This window comes from Miniopterus schreibersii (genome assembly GCF_964146895.1).
Source record: "Miniopterus schreibersii genome assembly, chromosome: 6".
In the NCBI taxonomy this organism is placed as follows: domain Eukaryota; kingdom Metazoa; phylum Chordata; class Mammalia; order Chiroptera; family Miniopteridae; genus Miniopterus; species Miniopterus schreibersii.
Genome location: NC_138107.1, coordinates 90148220 through 90169373, shown reverse-complemented (window position 1 = coordinate 90169373; position 21154 = coordinate 90148220). Strand labels below are relative to the sequence as shown.

The 21154-nt window shown below is 46.6% G+C and overlaps 1 protein-coding gene across 8 annotated transcripts in view; it reads right to left on the bottom strand.

Annotated features, from left to right (window-relative positions):
- Nucleotides 1–21154, bottom strand: part of AFDN (afadin, adherens junction formation factor) — a gene marked incomplete at its 3' end in the record, with an annotated part of 113258 nt that overhangs the window by 30547 nt on the left and 61557 nt on the right. For 7 of the 8 annotated variants that reach the window (XM_081140527.1, XM_081140528.1, XM_081140525.1 and 4 more), the window contains 10 exons: nucleotides 18138–18199; nucleotides 17809–18014; nucleotides 15954–15974; nucleotides 15083–15228; nucleotides 14694–14788; nucleotides 13779–14044; nucleotides 12289–12432; nucleotides 10629–10827; nucleotides 7340–7443; nucleotides 5237–5323 (listed from right to left, as the gene is read on the bottom strand). In XM_081140527.1, the coding sequence (XP_080996653.1) occupies nucleotides 5237–5323; nucleotides 7340–7443; nucleotides 10629–10827; nucleotides 12289–12432; nucleotides 13779–14044; nucleotides 14694–14788; nucleotides 15083–15228; nucleotides 15954–15974; nucleotides 17809–18014; nucleotides 18138–18199 (1330 nt within the window). The remainder of the gene's footprint in view (nucleotides 1–5236; nucleotides 5324–7339; nucleotides 7444–10628; nucleotides 10828–12288; nucleotides 12433–13778; nucleotides 14045–14693; nucleotides 14789–15082; nucleotides 15229–15953; nucleotides 15975–17808; nucleotides 18015–18137; nucleotides 18200–21154) is intronic. The other variant, XM_081140531.1, reaches the window with a different exon arrangement.

The following is a 21154-nucleotide window of genomic DNA, read 5'->3' as shown; positions in this document are numbered from 1 at the left end:
ACATGAACTCCACCCCATTGTTCTCAGGCATGGAAATGCCCTGGACTCCAGCTAGAGGTTAGAACAATCGTGGGCTGCGATGACCTCAGCACCAGAAGGACTTCACCCTCCTCAGGCACGAAGCTCTGCCCACACACTCCTTCCTCAGGGTCAGAGACGGATTTCTAGTCAGACCAATGGTTCTGGTTCATTAATTATTATTAAAAGTCAGACTAGAGATTAAAAACATGGCAAAGGTCTCTTTTTTTAGTAGGAACTACCTTAATTCTGAAATAATCAGTGTTAAACTCATGCGGGTGCGCTCCGCACTCAGCATCCTGGGTGTACGTGGGAGGTGCTCCGGCAGGCGAGGTGTGGGAGGGGACAAGCCGAAGCCTGACTGTGTGCTGGCTGCAGGCCCGGCTCTGTGCATCTGTTTACTCTGTGGATCAATTACGAAACAGAAGACATCTCCGCGTCCACCCTTTCCTTCCCCATGAAACCAAGGAAATGAACTAGACAGGAGATTCTTAGACAGATTGGGCCCACAGATGGGCTGCGGGTCCACGGATCCCTGAAAACTGCAAACATGCTGTGTGTGGACATCCCCAGGCGAAGGCAGAGTCTACTGAGATTCTCAAAGTGACCAGAGAAACAAAGGGGCGGGAGACCCATGCAGACGATCCCACATCTCCCCGACACTTCCACACACAGCTCACAGAGTGCGCCGTATGGGGTGCACCTTGACCCCCAAGCCTTGGCTGAGGGTGACAGGCAAGGCCAGGTCGCCTGAAGGTTCCCTTCATGGGACGGACTGTGTCCTCTGAGTCCCACCAGGAGAAATAATGGCTCTGCTTCAGGGCACTGACCCGAAGCTCCTATATAATACTGTAACTGGATTCCATCTTTAGGCCAATCCTGGAAATTAGCACTTAGGCCATTATTATAAAATAGATAAAAAATTATTCCCTTATATAGTGCACTACTTTGCTTTTAGAACTAAAATACAGGATACTGCTTTCACATTCATAAGCAACAGCCAGGCAGGGCACTAGGTCATTGTTTACAGCTCATGGAGAGTTATCTCTGGCATTTCCAGGTACAACTCTGTAGCCACATGGAGTGCTCTGGGATGGAAGGAACTAAGAACTTCCTGGCTTCACTTTCTGACAAGGTTTTACCCACATGGTCAGTGAGGACACGGAGGAACAGAGTGAAGGTCTCAGACAGTGAGGAGAGGGAAGCTCATCGACGGTCCTTCCCTCTTCTTTCAGGGCAGGAATCTTATTTTGTGCTTTTAGCTAAATAAGACTTAAAATCAGTCTATAGTCTAAAAGCACAAACTAAAACTATCTTTAAGACACTACTGAATTAACCACCTATTTTTAAATAAAATAGTAAAGTATTCTAAGTACTTTTAAAATTGTCATTTCACGTTCATTTTAAAAACCAAGGGTTTTAGAGAAAGCCCACAGAAACACCACCTGAAGTAGCCAAAACAGAGTTACGTCATAGATAGCCTGTGTAATCCTCAGCAAATCGTATGGCTGTAGTTGCAATTATTTCAAGCAATTTTCACCACATTATTTAACCAGCAGGATTAAATCTGTTTCTTTCTTGTATAAAAAGCATATAGGAGCCTTATATTTTTATGAACCTTAAGAACTTGCAGCATTAAAACAAAAAGCAACAAACATCTGGGGGTGTGATTACAAGCTACAGAAACTACTGCTCCGAGAGTGTTAATTAGTGACAGGTTTGAACAAGCTGCAGGGAAGGAACATTCTTTCCAGAGCACAGTTCCAGCAGGCACGGAACATCCCCACCCACACGCCCGAAGACACTCACCACCGGACCCGCTCTCCCGACTACCGAGAACCACATTCCGGTCAGATCTCGAGGACGACAACAACCGCTCCCTCTGGGAACAACAGCCCACTGCTCTCATCTACAGCAGCCACCACGGCTGGGCCGGTAAGGCCGGGGCCACGGCAACAGCGAGCTGGACGCATGACACTGTGGCATTCATCACCACAAGCACTCCCACTCTTGCGCAACCAGTCAGCTCTGATTTTTGTTCATTTTGTACTTTATTAAACTTTAAAAAGAGCCAGACAAATAAAAAGGATGGAACTGTTTGTATTTTAAAACTCCAAACAGGAAGCACCGTGCTGCCCCACAGATGAGTAAGAAGCAAGCACACTCGGCCTCCCAGGCGATGTTTTAAAAAGTAAACTGCACACACAACCATTCAGATCATCTGGATTTCATAAAACGGAACCACAGCATGGAAGGGGCGTCAGGGCGCCTAACATCAAAACAATGTCCTGGCCCACAGCAGCCACGCCACACACTAATTAGGAAAAAATAAAAGAGGCCTGAGCCGAAGACAAAGAGCACCACAGCTACAGAGAAACAGAGCACCAGACACAGCGCGGTTCCTGGAGTAAGACTCACCGCAGAGGCCACGGGGCTGCTCTGCAGGAAGAACACAGCCCGGCAGTGAGAGCAACAGAACGCCGGCGAGAGGGGTGGGCAGCGTGACCCTCTCCTATCAGGCTCAGAGTGCTCCACAGGCTCCTCTCACCTACCTGAGGTCGCCACACTCCCATCACTATACTGAGGCCTGGAGGGGTTTGCTCAGGGCTCCAAGCTACAGAGGAGCAGGGCCAGGACCTGTCTGGAGCTCAGGAGACGTAGGAACAGTGCTGAGCCTCAGCAAGGGGAAGGGTCACCTCACACCCATGCTGAGGGTGACAGACCTCCAGCAGCCAGACTGCATTCTCTGAGCTGCCCCTATGTTTTACCTTTGGCTCTAACGTTCTGAGTTCCAACACACATATCTAACTCTACTAGATAATATAGTCCTCATGTAGCCTAACAAGCTTCCCACATCTCAAAGGAACACGTTCAAACTGAACTCCAGACTCCCTCTCTGCTGGAAGGGGCCAGTCCTCAGCAGCCTGCCCGCCTCAGTAAGAAACACCTCCACACACCCAGGTGCAGGAGACAGAGTCAGGAGGCACTGTAACACTTCTCTCTCACCCACCAGATCCAATTCATCCACTGACCTGAAAGTTGTCGTCCAACAAATCTGTACCAGCACAAGCGACGGACCAGCCCTGCAGCCCTGCAGCAGCGAGCCAGACGGGTGCCAGCCTCACCTGTGCCGTGCCTGCTTGTCAATGTCACGTGACCTCCAGCTGCTGCTTTCTCTCCACCTCCCCCGCCCCGCCCCATGCTAAGCCTGTTACCTCCACTGGAAAACTTGTAATAGCTTACCTGCCAGTCCCTTTGATCAAACCCCACTGCCCCTCCACCCCATGCTCCACGAAGCTGAAATAATAAACTTTCAAAACAGAGCTCCGATCACATTACGGCTTCATGCAAGCCCCTCCATGCTGCTCATTTCACAACCTGTCAGGACCGCAGGGGCTGGCAAGTAGCTGGCAAGGCTGACGGGTGCAGCCACACCCTCACAGATACTGCTCTGTGGGCTTTCCCACTAACAGCAGAGACCACAGAGCCTGAAAAACACAAAATGCTTGTGGCCCAGCCTCCGCAGACAAAGCTTGTGACCATGCTCTCTGTGTCAGTGCACCCACACTCACGGCGCTCAGCTGAGGCTCTGTACTCCACTGGCTCAAACTTGTCCCTCCCTCCACCTGTCTAGTCTGTAGAAGGTGGAGAAGCCTCTGGGTGGCCGGGAGACCCTCCCTGCTGCTCCTCACCTGACCTTTTGCATCCCGCCTGCCGTCGCAGTAAGTGAATACGGCCTGACTACGGCTTTCAGTCCTAACTGCCCACAGATGTCTGATAGCCAGCGGACAAGGCCCGAGGCCAGAGAGGGAAAGGCAAGGAGTGCCCAAGCAGGGCCTCACTGGCAGGTGGTGCCCATCCTTTCTGCACCAGGAGGCGGAGCACAGGGAGAGGATTGGAGCCTCGCACCTGCATCAGACTGGAATGCACAAAAACTGGGAGCTTCCTACTGAAAAATTATATTTTAAGCTGGAAACAATAGAGAAGCTGCTAAATGGTGGCCCCAGATCACTCCAGATAAGTCTTCCAATATCAAGTAAGATGAGTATTTGATATACAAGTTTACACAAACAGATACCAGGAAACATAGAGGTGAACTTTTCCTGGATACCCCAGTGTGGGTGATTTTTTATCCTAGTCATTTCTTTCCTTCTAAAATGGGTATCTGATTCAGCTGTTAAGCAAAGAACAACAGTCTACAGCTGAGACCTCCCGTGGGTCCATTAAATCACAGCGGTCTGGAAACACGGCCGTGAGCAGGACCCTGTCAGGAAAAGGAAGCAGGCATGTGGAGCGAGCCAGGGGAAAAGCTGGGGCCTACCCTCCGGCCCACGGTGGGTGACCCCTGGGACTGGGTGCTTCAGAACTAGACCGCTTCGGCCCAGATGACAAATCCCAGCTGATCCAGCCGGATGCCACCTATAGTCTAGTCCTTCTTACACCCACCTGCTCCCAGATACAGCTGCCTAACGGGTCAGCTTCAGGGTGTCCCTGTTCCTTTCAAACCTTCCACTTTTCTGTGGTGCCCACGAGACAAACTGCAAACACCTCAACCTGTCAACCTCAAGGTTTTGAATTAATGAAGCACCACTTTCCTTCCTCAGCTCTCCCTGCTGGTGCAGGTCTCAGGTTACCCAGACACTGCATGCACTGTACTGGCTCTGTCTTTGCTTGTCACCCCCACCCCCCGCCTTGTTTTGTCCAATCACTCAGACTCCACGGCTGCCAAAACCCAGCCTCCTACACGATGCCCTCCACAGTCTGACCTGGCGGCAGTGCCATCAGAGCCACACGGCCAGGTGAGGAGTGTGGTCTCTTAGGCCCCTGCACACCCACTCGGGCGACAGGGTGCCCGTGGTTCTTTGTGTGCTGAGGCTGGGGAAAGCTATCACACCCACTGTGATGAGGGGACGGACCTACATGCCTGCAGTGAGGGCTCTCCAGAGCCTGGGCAGTCAAGTTCTGCCTCTGCCCTGACACTGTTTCCTCCTGAGCCCTACCTGCTCAATCTCAAGGTGCCACTCACTCTGGCTCCACTTTCCAAGCGGAGACCACCCCTCAGCTGCCTGGGCCCAAGCACAGTGGTTCTGTTCACAGAACACCAGGCCTGTCCCCTCAGCGACACAGCTGGACACCTCTACACCCACAGGGTGAAGCACTCCCACTGAACTCGGCTCGGCTCCACGCCCCCCTGCCCCACGCCACCAGCCTCTCCTACCTTTGCTGCCACAATGCTGAGGCCCATTCCATTCTGCTTCTTCAGGGTCACAGTGATGATCTCGGGCTCCTTCCTCAGAGGCTGAGCCTAAAGGATGAAACAAAGAATTATTTTGCAGCTGAGATGGAAGTGCTTCCATGTGGTCAGACGATAGCACGTGGTCATAGTAACTGTGGTGAGCGGGGAGGAAGCACTAAACTGCCATGTAACCCTGGGACTCGTGTTCAGCACGGAAAGCAAATACTAACCCTGACTCAAGTCTCAGAAGTGAATCTCATCATACATGCTATTTAAATGTTCTTTGAAGAATATAACATGTAAAACAAAACTAAACTTCCACCATCAGGTTACAGAAACCTGACTGTAATGACGTTAAATTTTTACTGTATTACCTTTCAGAACAAACTGTCAGGTGTTTTTTACAGAAGAAATTTAAACTTACTGTACACTATCTGTGGGGAGGGGAGGAAAATAGTTCTAACAACGATGACCCACCAGCTGTCTCCTGCGGAAATGCAATAGCCCTTTCACCTTAAGCACCAAAACTGAAGCTGCCACAGAGTCTAGGCGGCAGGGCTCAGTCCTCCATGGATGCAAAGCCATGTCCCTATAGGACAGGCCAGTCACTGAACAGATCCACAGACAAAGGGGGATGTGAAACGTGACATACACGTCACAGCTCCCATAGAACTAGAGAAGAAACCACCCGTGCCATGGGCCAGGGGAGGAGCTAACTTTAAACGCACAGGTCTAAAGGCTCCCCAGGAAGTGATAATTATACAAGGGGCTTGTTAATTTAGAACCAAAGCCTGAGAGAGTATGTTAAGGGAAATAAGTAAGATTAGGTGACACTTCAATTTTTTTTAATCAAGACCTGAAACCTCCTGAGGAATCTGTGAATGAACTAGAAAGATAAAGAATCGGTGATTCCATCTAAAAGACAGATGTTTTTCTGTAAAATCTGGGAATTAGAAACTGCTGTCACTTGGGGTTTGACGATTAGTAGCCAATAAGGTCCGTAATCAGTACTGGAGGCACATTCACCATGTCAGCAGTTAATGTGACCATCTGTCTAACGAAACCAACCAACCACTTCAGTGTCTGGAGATGGATCTGATACGTGTTCAAACCTGAAGTACGCAACTAAACAAAATTAATTACTTTAAATGTGATACACAAAGCATACACCTCACTTTTCCTCTTACACTAAGCAGTGTCTCTGGCCTGCTGCTCTCTCAGGTACGGGTGTGTGACAGGCACACTGCTCTGGTGATTCAGGACAGCACAACCACATCTCTGACGCCACAGAAGACTCTCGTTCTCACAGACCAGCTCTCAGTCTTGGCCGACACACCAGCCTCCTCCATGCTGTCTGGGGTCATGTGGGCAGGTGACTAATCAGCTACATCAATCACACCTAACACACTGACCCTTCTCACAGAGACTTTGACAGGTGTGTGGTCGTATCTGCTTGCTCCGTAAGTAGCAATTATAGAAAATGATTTAAGATAAATGAAGCTACACAAAAAGTCCAAAACAGAACTTTTCTGGACTGGTGTTTTAGCAAAAACAGGCCGGTGTGTGGAGGACAAGACAGCTCTGACCAGCCTGCTTCGCAGGTATGGAAAGCATGCTCGCTCTCATTCAGAATCGTCTGTGTGAAGCCAAGCAGAAGTCTCCACTAAATGCATAAAGTTAGTAGATAATGGAGCTGACCACTCTTTCAAAAATATAAAAATATCAGTAAGTTAGTTGATACATATGTAAGACAAGCTAGAACTGACTATAAAAATATTTTTAGCAAAGAAAAACATTTCCTAATAAAATCTGTTAAGGCTACCATATTAAGATATTGTAAAAACATGTATTAACATTTAGGCTGGTACAGATGTAGGTATAAATATTCTTCATTTTAAAAAACACCATTTGTTTATAGACAACTGTCTAGACAGAGCCTGAAAATAAAAACTTTACATATAAATCGTGGGTTTAAGATTGTTTTTAAATTGGTATTTAAAGCCAATTTTACAATTTTTCTATCAAACAATATTCATTGTAATGTGAATCTGCAGCCCACTCTCAGATCGTCCTCATAATACTTGCCAGTTCTGTGTTCTCGCGCAGAAGGTGACTTTCATAGTCCGCACCCTCAAAGTAGATCGTCCAAGTACCTGGGGAGCGTGCGTGAGGAATTAACCTGCAGAATCCTGAGAAGAAAAACAAATTGCAAGGCTGAAAAGCACACCACGTCAGACACAAGTAAAATAGACATCTAATGACAGCATTTTATTTTTCTTACTCTACACCTTTACTTCCTCTGAAAACTGATCAGACAATTAGAATCACAATTTGTTTGGTCCAACAGAATGTCAACACCAAGCAGAAAAGTGAAACTGGTTCCTCTTCTCCTTTGTTCTGAAGAACTTTCTTCTTACTTCCATGGGAAACTGTGGAATTACACTGCAATTCTGCTCCCCTCGCCCAGGGGTTCCTCAGGAATGCCCAGTGTCTCCTCCACAGAGGGAGAGGCGCGAGGGGCCAGAGGACCTGATGTGGGGTTGCCGGCACTAGGCTCTGAGGCCCATGGACCAGACATTGGTGCTTGTGCGGCAATTCTGGAGCAGGACACGCCCGTTCTCATTGCCTTGTCCACATTTTATCACAAGTCATGCTTGAATTTCTTACCAATAAATTTTAGAATCATTTTATGATGTTTTAAAGGTTATTTTGATATTTTCATCAGGAATGAATAATGAAATATTCAAAATATAGTAAGACCTGTGTTTCTCAGACATTTTTTTATAAGGTCACATCACACAGGCTCTGCTCAATTCTTGTTAAGTTTCTCCAAGTGGCTGGACTACCATTAGCAGCTGCCAGTCACCCAGAGTACACTGAGTGCCAGGCGTCATGCCCACAGCTTGTCGGGAACATTCTGTCCCAAGGGGCCCCGATGACGGGAGCACCGGTCAGGGTCCTGGCTGGCTCACCAACTCTAGAACCCACCAGGGAAGGACAGTTTTGGCTGTTACATCTGGATAGTTATGGGGTTGTTTGTGGTAGAGGAAAGAGGAGACGTTACAAATACACTCAGTTAAAACGAGAACATATATTTATTCTACTTAGTTTTAGTTCTTGTGTTTTTTTAAAATCAGTTTCAATCAAGTTTCTTTAAAATATAACCTACAACTTTACTCCTCTTTTCCCTATTTTAGAGAATTGTAATTGTCATAGTTTTGCCATTCTAGCAACTGAAATTTATTTATTTCTTCAAATGTCAGGTCTCTACAGTCTGGACCACAGTGCAGGCAGACATTCTCGACCTTCCTGGCCTAAGGGAGTGTCTCAGATCAGCTGTGAGCTCACGCGGATCTGACAGCCTTTTCCCCGGCGTCATACAGAAGGAATGAAAGGAATGCAAGCTGAGAGCACACAGTTCTTTACGTGGCTTGCAACAAACCGAGCGTGAAGAATTAAAAACACTGATGGTCATAAAAGAAAACACATAACTCTTTGTAAGTCTTTGAAAGGCACCTGTGTACCAGGCTACACTGTCACCTAACACACATGAAATAAGTGTAATGCCCAGACCATGATGAGATAGCACAACATCCTAAAATTAATCATTCAGGAGCCTGAGGGGAGTTGAGAAGAAACCTCAAACCGAGACCTCACGACTCCCAACTTGGCCACTGCCTGCTCCACGGCACATGCATGGTGTGCAGGGCTCCACGATAGCTGTGCACACCACAAACTACGGATTTAGAACACTGGTAAGTGGGACTCCCGCACGTATTCACAGGTAGTAATGAAAGCAGCAGTCTCTGACAGTCCATGTGCAGCCCGAGTCAGTGCTGGGGAGGAAGGGGAAAGTGAGGGACAGCCAGCGCCCTCTGGGCCTTGCACGTGAACATGGAAGACAGTAAGCTTACAAATACGTTTCAAATGCCGCCACAAACCATCACAAAGGAACCTAAGAAACATTCACGGGGAAGACGGCTTAAGTGTTAGAAAAGGCTGAGGTTCTACAGACGCAGGGAAAGTAAGAACAGGTCTAAAGGCCCCGGGCCCAGCATGGACATACAGCACGCATTCCACACCGACCACACACGTCACGGGCACTCCCGGGAGGAAGGCTGGCTGCAGGGAGATGCCGCTTGTGCTGCAGTTGGGTGACTTCAGTCCTACAGGAGATGGGGAGAGCCAGAAACACACCTGGCTGTGAAGTTTGGAAGCAGTGTGGAGGTGGGAGAACGGGAGAATTGGGCAAAAAGCCTGGCCCAGGGCTGCTGCCATGATGGGAAGAGGTGAGGGTGTGGTGCAGCAGGAAGGACTCCAGGGTCCACCTCTGACACTCTTCTGGTGCTGGGCCAGCTCAGGGACTCCCACTGCCTGACTTTCTCAGAAGAGCATGACAGCCTGGGCCTCCTTCCTCTCCCACCACAGGTCACACACCAGTCCCCTGGAATAGGCCCGACCCCCACCTCTGAGTTACTGGAGAGCTACAGCCACATTCGCATGTCATTACAGAAGCAGCCCTGAAAATGTTTTAAACTGCCAAAATCCTTGAGGACATGATGATAAAGTAGTCACTGAAGTTCAACACCAAACTCACTGAATTTATATACCTATGGACATAGGACCTGCTTAAACTCCTAAAACTTGGGTCTGTTTTCTACTCATCTGAAATCCACATTACAAAAGAGCAGCCGACTGGGACTGAAATATGATCTAACTTAAAAGCTCCTGCTTCAGGTATAGCCGGGCATTTCCATCCACATGAGTCAAGGAGAAAATGTGAGACATAATAAAAGGGGGCTCTGAGCTGCACTTCTGTGAGATGCCGGGGCCAGGACTCAGCACAAACCAGTGCCGGTGTGGCATTGGCAACAGCGGCAGCCACCGGCACCTAGAGCTGCTGAGCTGAGGTTCCCAGGGCACCTTGCTACAGTCCTTCAAGGTGGGTACTGTACCCACACCCACTTTCCAACAAGAAATCGGAACCAGAGAAGAGCTGGGATCAGAACCCGGGCTGACTGGTTCCGAAGCCCGTGCTGCTCCACTGGCACAAGCAACTACACTTCAGCTCTGGAGGCCGCGCCCAGCTGTCAGGCCTGTCAACACCAAGGAGGGAGGAGCAATAACAGCCCCTCCTGCCAGCACAGGTCCACCCGAGACTGTGACCCCCAGCAAGCAGAGCCAGTGCTCATCGGGGGAGCAGCCCATGCACAGGACTCTGTGACCCAGTGTCACCAGGAAACACTTCCTTCCCAGTCTCGGGAAGAGCAACTTCTTCAGAAGCACGTGGGACGCTCCACACGAGTGGATGGCCAGATGAGAACACAGAATCGAGGTCACAGTTCACACTTCAGGCACCGTAAACAACACGTACCCCTCTGGCACAAAGGGTCCAAAAACTCCTGTAAGCCGTTGGGAATGTTCCTGACTACGTCGCAAGAGTAGCCGTCTTCGGGCAGGAGGAAGGGCAGCTGCAGGTCGGGGTCCTCCTCCAGCTGCACCTCCCGTCCATCGCTGCGCGCCAGCTCGTCCGCTGTGTTTTCAGCCACAGCCACAACATTCTCTATGAGGTCCTGGTGAGAAAAAAATGCAAAGTTAAAGACAAATGCTACAGGACTGGTGCAGCTGACCAGTTATTATCCAAGACTCTGTGCGTTGCAGGGGCTGCCTCCACGCACGCAGGCCACGAGGGAGGACGGCGTATGCAGATTCAAAATCAGCCTGTGAAGCAGCGAAACACCGGCAGAACACACACATCAGTCTATGAACCAAGACATTAATTGTAAATTTCAAATAAAGTGTAGCTTTAAATAAAAAGAAACTGTTCAATCACAAGAAAATGGGTTTTCTCTCCCATTTTTTTCCTTGCACAATTCTTCCACATCCAATGTTAATAATCCTGTTTTCATAGAATGTTTAATGACATAGGAAAAAAGCTTACACAATGTTAAATGTAAAAAATCAGGATAAAATACCTATTTCCAGCCTATACAGACCTTCTTTCTCAATTATGGGTTTGTATGGGATTTTGTTTGGAAGTTTTCATCATCACATCACACACGTACTAGGAAGTTCGCGCACCTAACATCACACACAATGACGGACGCACCAGCTGAGCTGCAAGCGGCCCTGGCTCCCTCCGTCGTCCCAAGTCACTGCTGCCCAGCTTCACCACGTGGTCCCACCCATCTGCTCTTGAAGTTCACACAGATGGAAGCACACTGTCTATACCTTATATCTGACTTTTTCCGTGCAAATTACATCCTAACATTCCTCCATCTGCCGTGAGCGTGACTCCTCCTGTTTCACTCAGTGCCATATTCCTTTAGCGACTACAGCACAGCTTCTCAAAGGCGCACTGCCGGCAGACAGCTGGTCATCTCGTTTGGGGCTATTTTTGAGGACATCGTCTGCTGGCATAAACTCGGTGCTGGAGGTCAGTGCATCACTGTGCTCAGCTAGTGAATGCGCCTCTCTCTCTAATTCTTAGGCACCTGAACCAGGACTGTTTTAACTATGATGCTAGGTGTTTGCAGCATTGCCCACTTCATCAACAGCCGGCCGTGGCACAGTGTGGACTGGGGTGGGAAGCAGGAACATGCAGATCCAGACGGTTTCTGATGAGAATCTGGATTCACCGGTCAGGCGCCTCTGCACAGTCGATGGGCAGCTGCACGGAGGCCCTCGGCCCCGCGATGGGAGGACACCTGTGGCTGGGACAGCGGCTCGCAGGCCTCTGGTCTCAAGCACAGTGGTGCGCAGTGCGCTGTGAACTGAAGATTCCAGGGCAGCTTCCTGACATCCTCCCCACCAGCCGTCCGATAATTTTCCAAGAGCCGAATCCAGAGTTAAAACCCTACTTCTTCTACTGAACCCGAACTCATACATCAACAGCAAAAATGATCTTGTAAGACAATCAAGTAAATACGCTTATTTTTGAAGTAGTAACGTAACGTTAAATGAGTCCCCTTTTTGTGTCCACCTCCCGCCCTGCCGTGAGAGCGTGTCCATGTCGTGCGCAGCACTGCCCTTACCGTGGGGATGAAGGGCTCATCGGGTGCGCAGTGGTAGTTCTGCAGCAAGGCCTGAAGTTGCAGAGAGTTTAACTTGAAGCAGGTGCTGCTTATGTTGGGAATGTCGCCGGGGGCATACTTATCCATCGTGAGCAAGGTGGTGGCCTGTTCAAAGGAATAAAAGTATTTCAGAAACAGGCCCCTTTACGTAACGCGTACACTGCAATGACTCGCTGACTTGATCCTGAAACGCAGGTGTTTTTAAGGAAACAGTTCCATTACTGTCTCAGAAGGTTTCAGACGGCCGCTTAAGTTTAATAAAATATACAAATAATGAAATTCAACTGTTTAATGTTCATAAAGCATTTAAAACATTCTCAGAAACTTTAAGCACATCCATGACCATCAGACTCAGTGTCACTGGGTCTGAACGTAGTTTACTGTTAGGATCTCTTCCACAACCAGCCAACTCAGCAGGAGGTGGTAGCCTCTTTCTATGTTCAACTCCTCAGAACAGAGTAAGAAATTAAGTAAATACAAAACTACACACTGTAATGACAAAAAATTACTGTCCTAGGTTTTGAGGCTGTAGATACTCATTCCTTTAACTGTGCAACAGCAGTTTCTAGTCTTTGGATGTGTAAGAGCCTCCGAGTCGCAGGCCATTAGGACCCTCTGTGAGGTCTTCCTTCGTCCCCGCCTTCTCTTCTCTCTCCTGTGTAATCTAGTGAGTTTCTGGAGTGGTGGCTTCGGTTCCTTCCTCTGCATTGTTGTGTATCTATTCCTGCGCAGGTTTCTGCTCTGTGGTTTCCTGGTTCTGTATTCTTAGGAGTTACTGTCCATTGTTAAACAACTTCTTTTTCGGTATGGAGCTCTATGAAGTAAATATACCTCACTAATCTCAGAAAAAAAGACCCTATAAAGATATTTACCGTACTAGGTACTACCTGTTGTGGGCTGAAGTGTACCCCGAGTTCACATGTGGGAAGTCCTATTCCCATGTCTCTCAAAAAGTGACCTTGTTTGGAGACAGGGTCTTGACAGAGTGATCAAGTTAAAGTGAGGTCAGCAGACCCTCATGAGACTGCTATCCTTACAAAAAGCAGACATCTGAACACAGACATGTGCACAGGGAATGCCCTGTGGAGATGAGGATAATTCAGGGGAGGTGTCTACAAGCACAGGACCCCAAAGATGCCAGCAAACCCCACGACCTGAAAGAGAGGCCTGGAGCCGATCCTCCCTCCAGCCCAGAGGACCCACCTATCTCACCTGACCTCAGGCTCCTGGTCTCAGAGCTGAGACGCTACAGTTCTGCTGTGCAAGCCCCCGGCTGGCTGCACTTGGCTACAGAGACACAGGCAAACAAATGCCCTGGCTTCAGGATTCGGACAAGTGAAAGCCCCAGCAGGGAGGGCTGAGTATTGTTGGGTCTGAGTTCTCGCCCACAACAGGACCTGAGACATTTACAACAAGGACATCACAGTGGGAGCAGCACCATGGACACCCACCTGTACAATCCTGCTGAGGTGACAGTCCGCAGCCAGCTCCAGCCCCTGCTTCTCCGCCCAGGCCTCCACGTGCCCCAGCTGCTGGCGGATGATGGCCCCCCAATAATGGGAGCACAGCCCCGAGTCGGGGTCGGTCACCAGCCTGTTGAACAGCCACATGTTGATGAAGTGGAAGAGCTGGGAGAAGAGCTGGATGGTCAGGGCCGCGTTGACCCGGCAGCGCCGCAGCAGCGACATCGCCCCCGTGAGCGTGTGCAGAACGTCATCTGTTCAGAGACACGGGTGGGGCAGGGCGCCCAAGGTCACCCGAGGAGACACGATTTAGCAGTAAATTTAGATAGTAACAGTCACAGCAATACCTGCTTGACCACTTTGAAAACACCAATCTCATTCAAATAGGAAACAGTGATGTGTTTTAAACCACACGTGGGCATTAACTACACTTATTTAACACTGAAGTTCATTCTGAGGCTTTTTGAAAAAGTACAACCAGCACGAAACACGAAAATAGGCCTGGCTGGCGTGGCTCAGTGGTTGAGCATCCACCTAGGATCCATGAGATTGCAGTTTGACTCCGGTCAGGGCACGTGCCTGGGTTGTGGGCTTAATCCCAAGTAGGGGGCGTGCAGGAGGCAGCTGATCAATGACTCTCTCATCATTGATGTTTGTATCTCTCCCTCTCCATTCCTCTCTCTGAAATCAATAACGATATATTTAAAAAAAGAAACACCAAAATAAGAACTATTCTGAAACACAACAGGGGGTAGTTAAAATTTACTCTTTTAATAAGAATGCCAAATCCAATATGGATCTCGTTTATTTTTAAAATACTGCCCTCTTACATGTATGAATATTAAAATAAAGTGGAGGGAGGGAGGGAGGGAGGAGGAGGGAGGGGGAAGGGAGCATCCTAACCTATTTTTGGTCTCTGCAGACTGTTCTCTTCGGGGTCATCCAGAAAGGCTGGCATATAGTTATTCAGTTCCGACTGAAGACAGTGGACCAGGTATCTGAAAATACCCGAACAATTTCAATGACCTCAGCATGATGGGCTGCTATCATCAGACACAGCACATGCCAAACAATCTGTACTTTTCATCAACATTTTCACAAAAAATACAAAACAGTTTTACTCCCAGGATTCATGGAATGCGTGTGGCTCAGTGAGTCCCTCTGTCGAGCCAGCACATTGTGCACATACTTCTGCTCTTGGTGTCTTTAAGAGCAGTTTTGAAAGTTTCACAAGAAAACCTGCCATTTAAATCTTTACAGAACACTGTCATCTCCCCAAACATGTTCCTTACTTAAACGCCATTTGAACCAGGTGCGCTAGCACGTCCTGGGCATCCAGTGTGATTCGACTCAGGTCCCGGTCCTGTTTGACAAAGTTGAGCAGCTCGGACGCATTTGCCATCCAGAAAGCAAGCGCCCCTGCGATGTTCTTCTGCTTCTGTGGGCAGAACACACTCCCTAAGCAACTACAGGCAAACAGAGACAACAGCAACAGAAAGGATGCTCCTGAAAAGCTGCTCGATAGACCAGTACCATCCCATCTCACCGAGGTATTTACCACAGATACCAGATATTTGCAAAGGAATTTTAGTACATACACAGCAGTGGGAAATAACCACTGCGTCTTTGGCTTGTAGGGTTCACGCAGAGACACATGGATCTAATTGGCTACCATTTATGGAATCAATGGAGAAATGGGGTATCAGATGATCTAGCACCAAATCAGAGGCTGTGCATTATCTGGTAATCTGCGTGTATACACGTGTATCCATGGTTACCCACAACCACCCTGATACTCGCAGTCGCTGGCGTGGACACCAAGCAACCCGGTATCCAGTACTGATCTATCGCATCGTCTCCCGACCACATGTGCAGGCCAGGCAACCTCAGATGAGATCCAAAGAAGAGGAACCAGGGGTAAACGACAAGGAGAAGAAACAGAACTGCTGTCATTTCATATCCACACTGAAGTGCATTAAGCAGAAATTATGAAATGCTCGTAGAGGTTGCAGTCAAAAGGGGTTTAGTACGGCGTGTTTCAGCTGCTGAATGAGGGTTATGAACGGCTCAGTCCAGTTGGGAGAACTGTGTCTGACATGGAAGCAGCATGGAAACTCAGCTAAGCCAATGCAGCCAGGGTCGGCTCCCAGCAGCAGGTCCTACCTGATCAACCTGGTCTACTTCCTGGAAAAACAGACGAGGGGAAATCAAGCAGAACGAGAGAAAGAAACTTGTAAACAATCATGATCGGTCAAAAAAATCAAAACGCTAACACAAAGGTATGACACAACAGTACGACACCTAGTTACGTGTTCCTAAGTCACATTACAGCGCTCGGAGTGGGCGACCTAAAGGGAAGCTTTGTCTTCTTAGCATCTGCACAATTAACTAAGTGAATTCCGAGAGCTTATCAATAAAGACGTTACAGTAAACACATGGACACACACACTGGTCTCTTTTTAAGAGGTCTACAAAGGAAGGCCTCCCGAACGTCTGAGGGACGAGTCTCTTCCCCTGGGTTCTTGAGGAGACTAAGAGACAGGAAGGACCAACAGAAACAACATAAAAGCTAAAAAAGTTAAGTCTAAAAATATGTAAAAAACTTAAACCCATACTAAAAAAGAGTAAATTGTTTTTTGAAAGTGGGTTTTTACAAATTAAAAATTTTAAATTATTCAGTTGGTTTCTAAAACGTTGAGACTCTTCCAATCATGCACTGAACCTACATCTGACATTAAAAGACCGGTTTTGTTAATGGTGATTTCAGTGAAGGTCAAATTCAACAAGTAAAAGTCTATCAAAGTTGTTAACAGAAGTCTCATAATTTGAAACAGGCCTTACACACCCACACGTGATGGGGACAGATGAGGGCTCTGAACAGCAACTGAGAAGGAAACCACTATTGTTTATAGAACAGTAAGGGTGACAACGTGGTCCAAATAAAATGACTTTCCTGTTTAATCTTCACCCCTACTTGGGTAAAAGAATAATTCCATCAAAGTCATATGCCAATCACTCAAACATAAAAGAAACAATATGTCTTTAATTTTTTATGCCTTTTAAAAGCAGTTCTGAAGAAATTAAAAGGTGAGTTTACCTCAAACGATCCCAACAGGACCATCTAATCGTGTTATTTAACATTACAGAGCTGGAATTTTATAGATGAGTAATAGCACTGACACATGACTTAGAAAAAGTTTTTAAAAATCTGTAAATTTACTCTATGGCCAAATCTTCAGATTACCTGTAGGTTTGGAAAATGGGTGTGCCAATCTTATCAACTACAGAGAGCACCCAAAAGGAACCAACCATTCCACCAAGAGAACACCCTGACTCCCTAAAATTTTCAAACTGACTGATGAAAGAGCCTGAACCCACGTTTCCTGGTGAGAAACGTCGTGACGTCTATTAACAACCTACGAGAGCTATCACAACACCTGCCACTGCCTACCCGCATCTCAGGAGGCTCCCAGAGAAGAGCGAGCGCCTTTTACATCTATTAAAGAACTCTGAGAAGTGGGCTGCCAGGGACTGGGAGGGGAGGTGCGAACTACTCAGTGGGGACGGGGTCTGGGGTGATGGAAATGCTTGGGAACAACACTGCAAATGTGCTAAATGCTACTGAATTATTAACTTTAATGTGGTTAATTTTATGTTATGTGAATCTCATCTTAATACATTTTTTTTTTTATAAATTCTAAGAAACCCCACATCAAGTCTCAGAATTTTCTCCCAACAGCCCTTACAATTTTAAGGCCCTTTTTCATGATAATTATGTTACCACACACAATTTATCTTCCCCTATTCTCAAGTTTGTGGAAAAGAAAGAGAATAAAAGTTTGTATTTCTTTCAACTTCTAAAGCTATACAGTTTCAATACAGTGCATGTAACTCTAATTTTAGAAAAAAATTCTTAACATAAAGTTAAATATGAAGCCAAATCTGAAATATTAAAGAAACGGCTTGACTGCTTTCCAGCTGCAAGCGGTCGCTGCGCGCGGGCCTCGCGGCGGCTCACCTGAATCACGCCTTCCATCATGGTCACCATCTTGTTGACTATGGCCATCGCCTTGTGAGTCCGCTCTGCAGGACTGGCTTCGGGTCTGTGCTGGCTGGACAGTACGTAACGACATGCCATATAGAGCACATACGTAGGTGACAACTTAAAATGGACGGTGGAGCTATTAGTATAATTTATAATGGCAGATAAAAATGAATCTTCAGCTGTGAAAAGGTTTTTAAAGAAGAAAAGAGGAAAACAAGAACAAAAGGGAAAAAAACCATGAAAATCAGATGGAGAAAAGTGGGACGAGAAGTCGCTCACTAACAGTGGACTGAGTTACTCACAGCTCTCCCTGAACTCGATGCTCGCAGGAAGAATCAGCTCGGGCCCAGGGGCATCCTGCGTCCTGGAAGAAAAAGGTTGCCAGCTCTTAAAATCAGGTACTTAGCTGATGACATCCTGACCACCTTTGGAGATTTCTGAAACTTTTAAAAAACTCTGTAGTTTTCTTAAAACAAGAAAGAGCCCAAAGCCTCCTTTTCACGCCCATATCTGTGACGTACGCAGATATTCAGAGGAGCATCCCCAGTTATCCTGTCCCAGCTGGTCACTTGGAGGTCAGTTCCTCCAAGTATCTGCTTCCGCGGGGAGCACAGATGCGCCTGCTAACCTCTATTATTAACGAAGACGGCGCACAGAGCACAGCCAGGCGCCGTGCACCTGCTGCAGTCATGGCTCAAGTGACAATAAAGAGACCCTGCTGGGGGACAGAGACAATCTACACCACTCGGAGCCCGAAACCGAGCTTCTACACAGGAAAGGGAAAAATTCCCAAGAGCCAGATGTCCTCTTTCTCTCCTGACGAAGGCCAGACAAGACACCCCCTGGAGGTTCCCCTGCAGCCATCCGGTCAGCCTTTTCAATGCTCACAGTGATGCAGGCCTCACAGAACACATCCTGCTTGCTCACCTTTTTTCTTAACTCACATAAATTCGAGGCACTTTTCATCACTTAGCCTAATACCACAAAAATAAGGGAACTGCCAAAAATGTAAACAAAGAGAAACTATAATCTGGAACATTTCTAAGAACTAGCACTGCACTATTGTTTATCTATTTCTCGGTATTCAAGACCAAGTTAATTCAAACGTTAGGTAATTGGTACTACAGAGTTTTTCAAACTGCGGGACACCCTGCCCCCCGACAAGGCTATAAGGTAGGGCTCTGTTATAGGAAATTCTTCTTTCAGTTATAAGTATAAACATACACATATGTAGGAATGTGTCCACCAGGCATAATGTAAACATATGATATTGTGTTATGCACTCTGATCAGAAAACATTTGAAAGCCATTAGTAAGCAAAGACTTTTTTAAAACACATGAGATAAATGTGTTTTGCCTTTCTGCAAAGCTAACTGAAAATTAAGTAGTGGGGATTGTAATGAAAATATCTAGTGAGTTAAATATTGGCTCAAACCAAATTGAGGTCAATATTGATTCAAATAAATCTTCTAATTTAGTGAAATGGAAAGTCAACACAGTTCTCAGGGCACTTGCATTTATTGTTGATTTACTTTATTATTTTAATCCTCATTGTGAGAGAGTCGCATCAACTGGTAGCCTCCTGCGCAGGGCAGGGATCGGAGCCTGCAACTGAGGTATGTGCCCTTGGCCAGAATCGAACCCAGGACCCTTCTAGTCCTTGGGCCGCTGCTCTAACCACAGAGCCAAACCAGCCAGGGCCTTTGTTGCTGATTTAAAATGACAGTCCTTTTCAGCAACAACATTTAAGTCTATTACTCTAAAATAAATGGTGATGAACTGGGCAGAATCAAGTTATTGGAGTCATTGGTATATCCACTCACTAAATAAGTTAGTTCAAATAATAAAAATCTTCTCCAGGAATGAAAAAAGCAAGCACCTATGATGGTCACAGACCTATACAGTGACAGGCTGGCAACTAAAGTGACAACTCCTTTCCAACAGCCAGCTCTCTCCCTCCCACCTCATCTCCACGCACCCAAGATGAGTGAGGAGAAAACAAAATGTGAGTTAACTTGAACTAGGATAACCATTACAAGTAAAGCCAAAAATATCTTCATCAAATTACATGCTTTGAAGTTTATGCAGTCTATGACTTAGTAACCTAGATTTAACTCAACAACATAGGTGTAAAAATGCTCTTATAAGCACAGTATAATTTAAATGCTCAATTATAATAATATGTCTCTCTTACACTGGCCTATTTATAGGCATTTAAAATTGCAGGTAAGTATTTTCAATTTAATATCCACAAAATAATCCTGGATAAACTTTACAAATTATTTGTTTCATCAATTTAACAAATCTAATAAAAATAAAAGAATTTAAATTCTCATTGAAAAAGTAAAGTGTCAGTGATAATTTAAAGTCACTTCCATCATTCTAAAAGATTTTCTTCCTTGACTAAAATCAGTATTTTAAACATGCTTGTTAAAGCAGATTAGATTTTTATAAATACAAAACCTTTAATAAGTCTTTGCAAAGCAAAATAACCTGACCTTGAAAAAGTTAATTAACATGTATGTTCACAGGATAAAATAATTTCTGACATACAATTAAGCATCATACGGCTATTTTAACACCATTACCATACTATCTTCCCGTATCACCCATGTGTACTTACTAAGTTTGCGTATCCTAATCGATCTTTCCTCTCTCGCCTCTTGATTCACTCAGCTATCTATGGGCTCAGAACTATGACACACACCTCTCTCACAAGTAGTACAGGCGCTCCTTATAATACTGATTCACTGTTCTGAACACCTTGTTCTAGAACACACCACCAAAGACAAGTGCAGATATGGAAAGTAGACTATTTACTACTACGTCTAAAAACTCACAAAGCCAACAAATATTTTAATAACCAAAAGCCCACAATACAAACAAGGTACAAACCTGAAATTCCATATCAAATTTAGTTACTGTGCTGAATATTAAAATCGTATGATTACAGTGCCCCCTGCTGGATGTTGGAAAATGAAAGACCTGTGCCAGTGGCCTGTGACAGAATTGATAAGTGACCTTGGGTGTGAGTCACCAGCCTCAGCTAATGCCTGTTAACAGATCTGTGAAAGGGAACAGGCAGAATGGTGCACTGAACATCCAAATAGCACAAAAACAAAGGGGGCACCTTAGTGTCCCTGCTGCTGAGAGCAGGTGAAATGTCCATCTTGCTCCCCAGTTCTGTGTGAGTCACTGAGAGCCTGCAGTGCCAGTGCTCAGTACCAACAACGCTGCAGTCTAAACTCGCCAGCCACTGGGACACACCGCCTGTATTTAACTACCACACTGGAGGCACTGACAGTAATTTTCAACATTT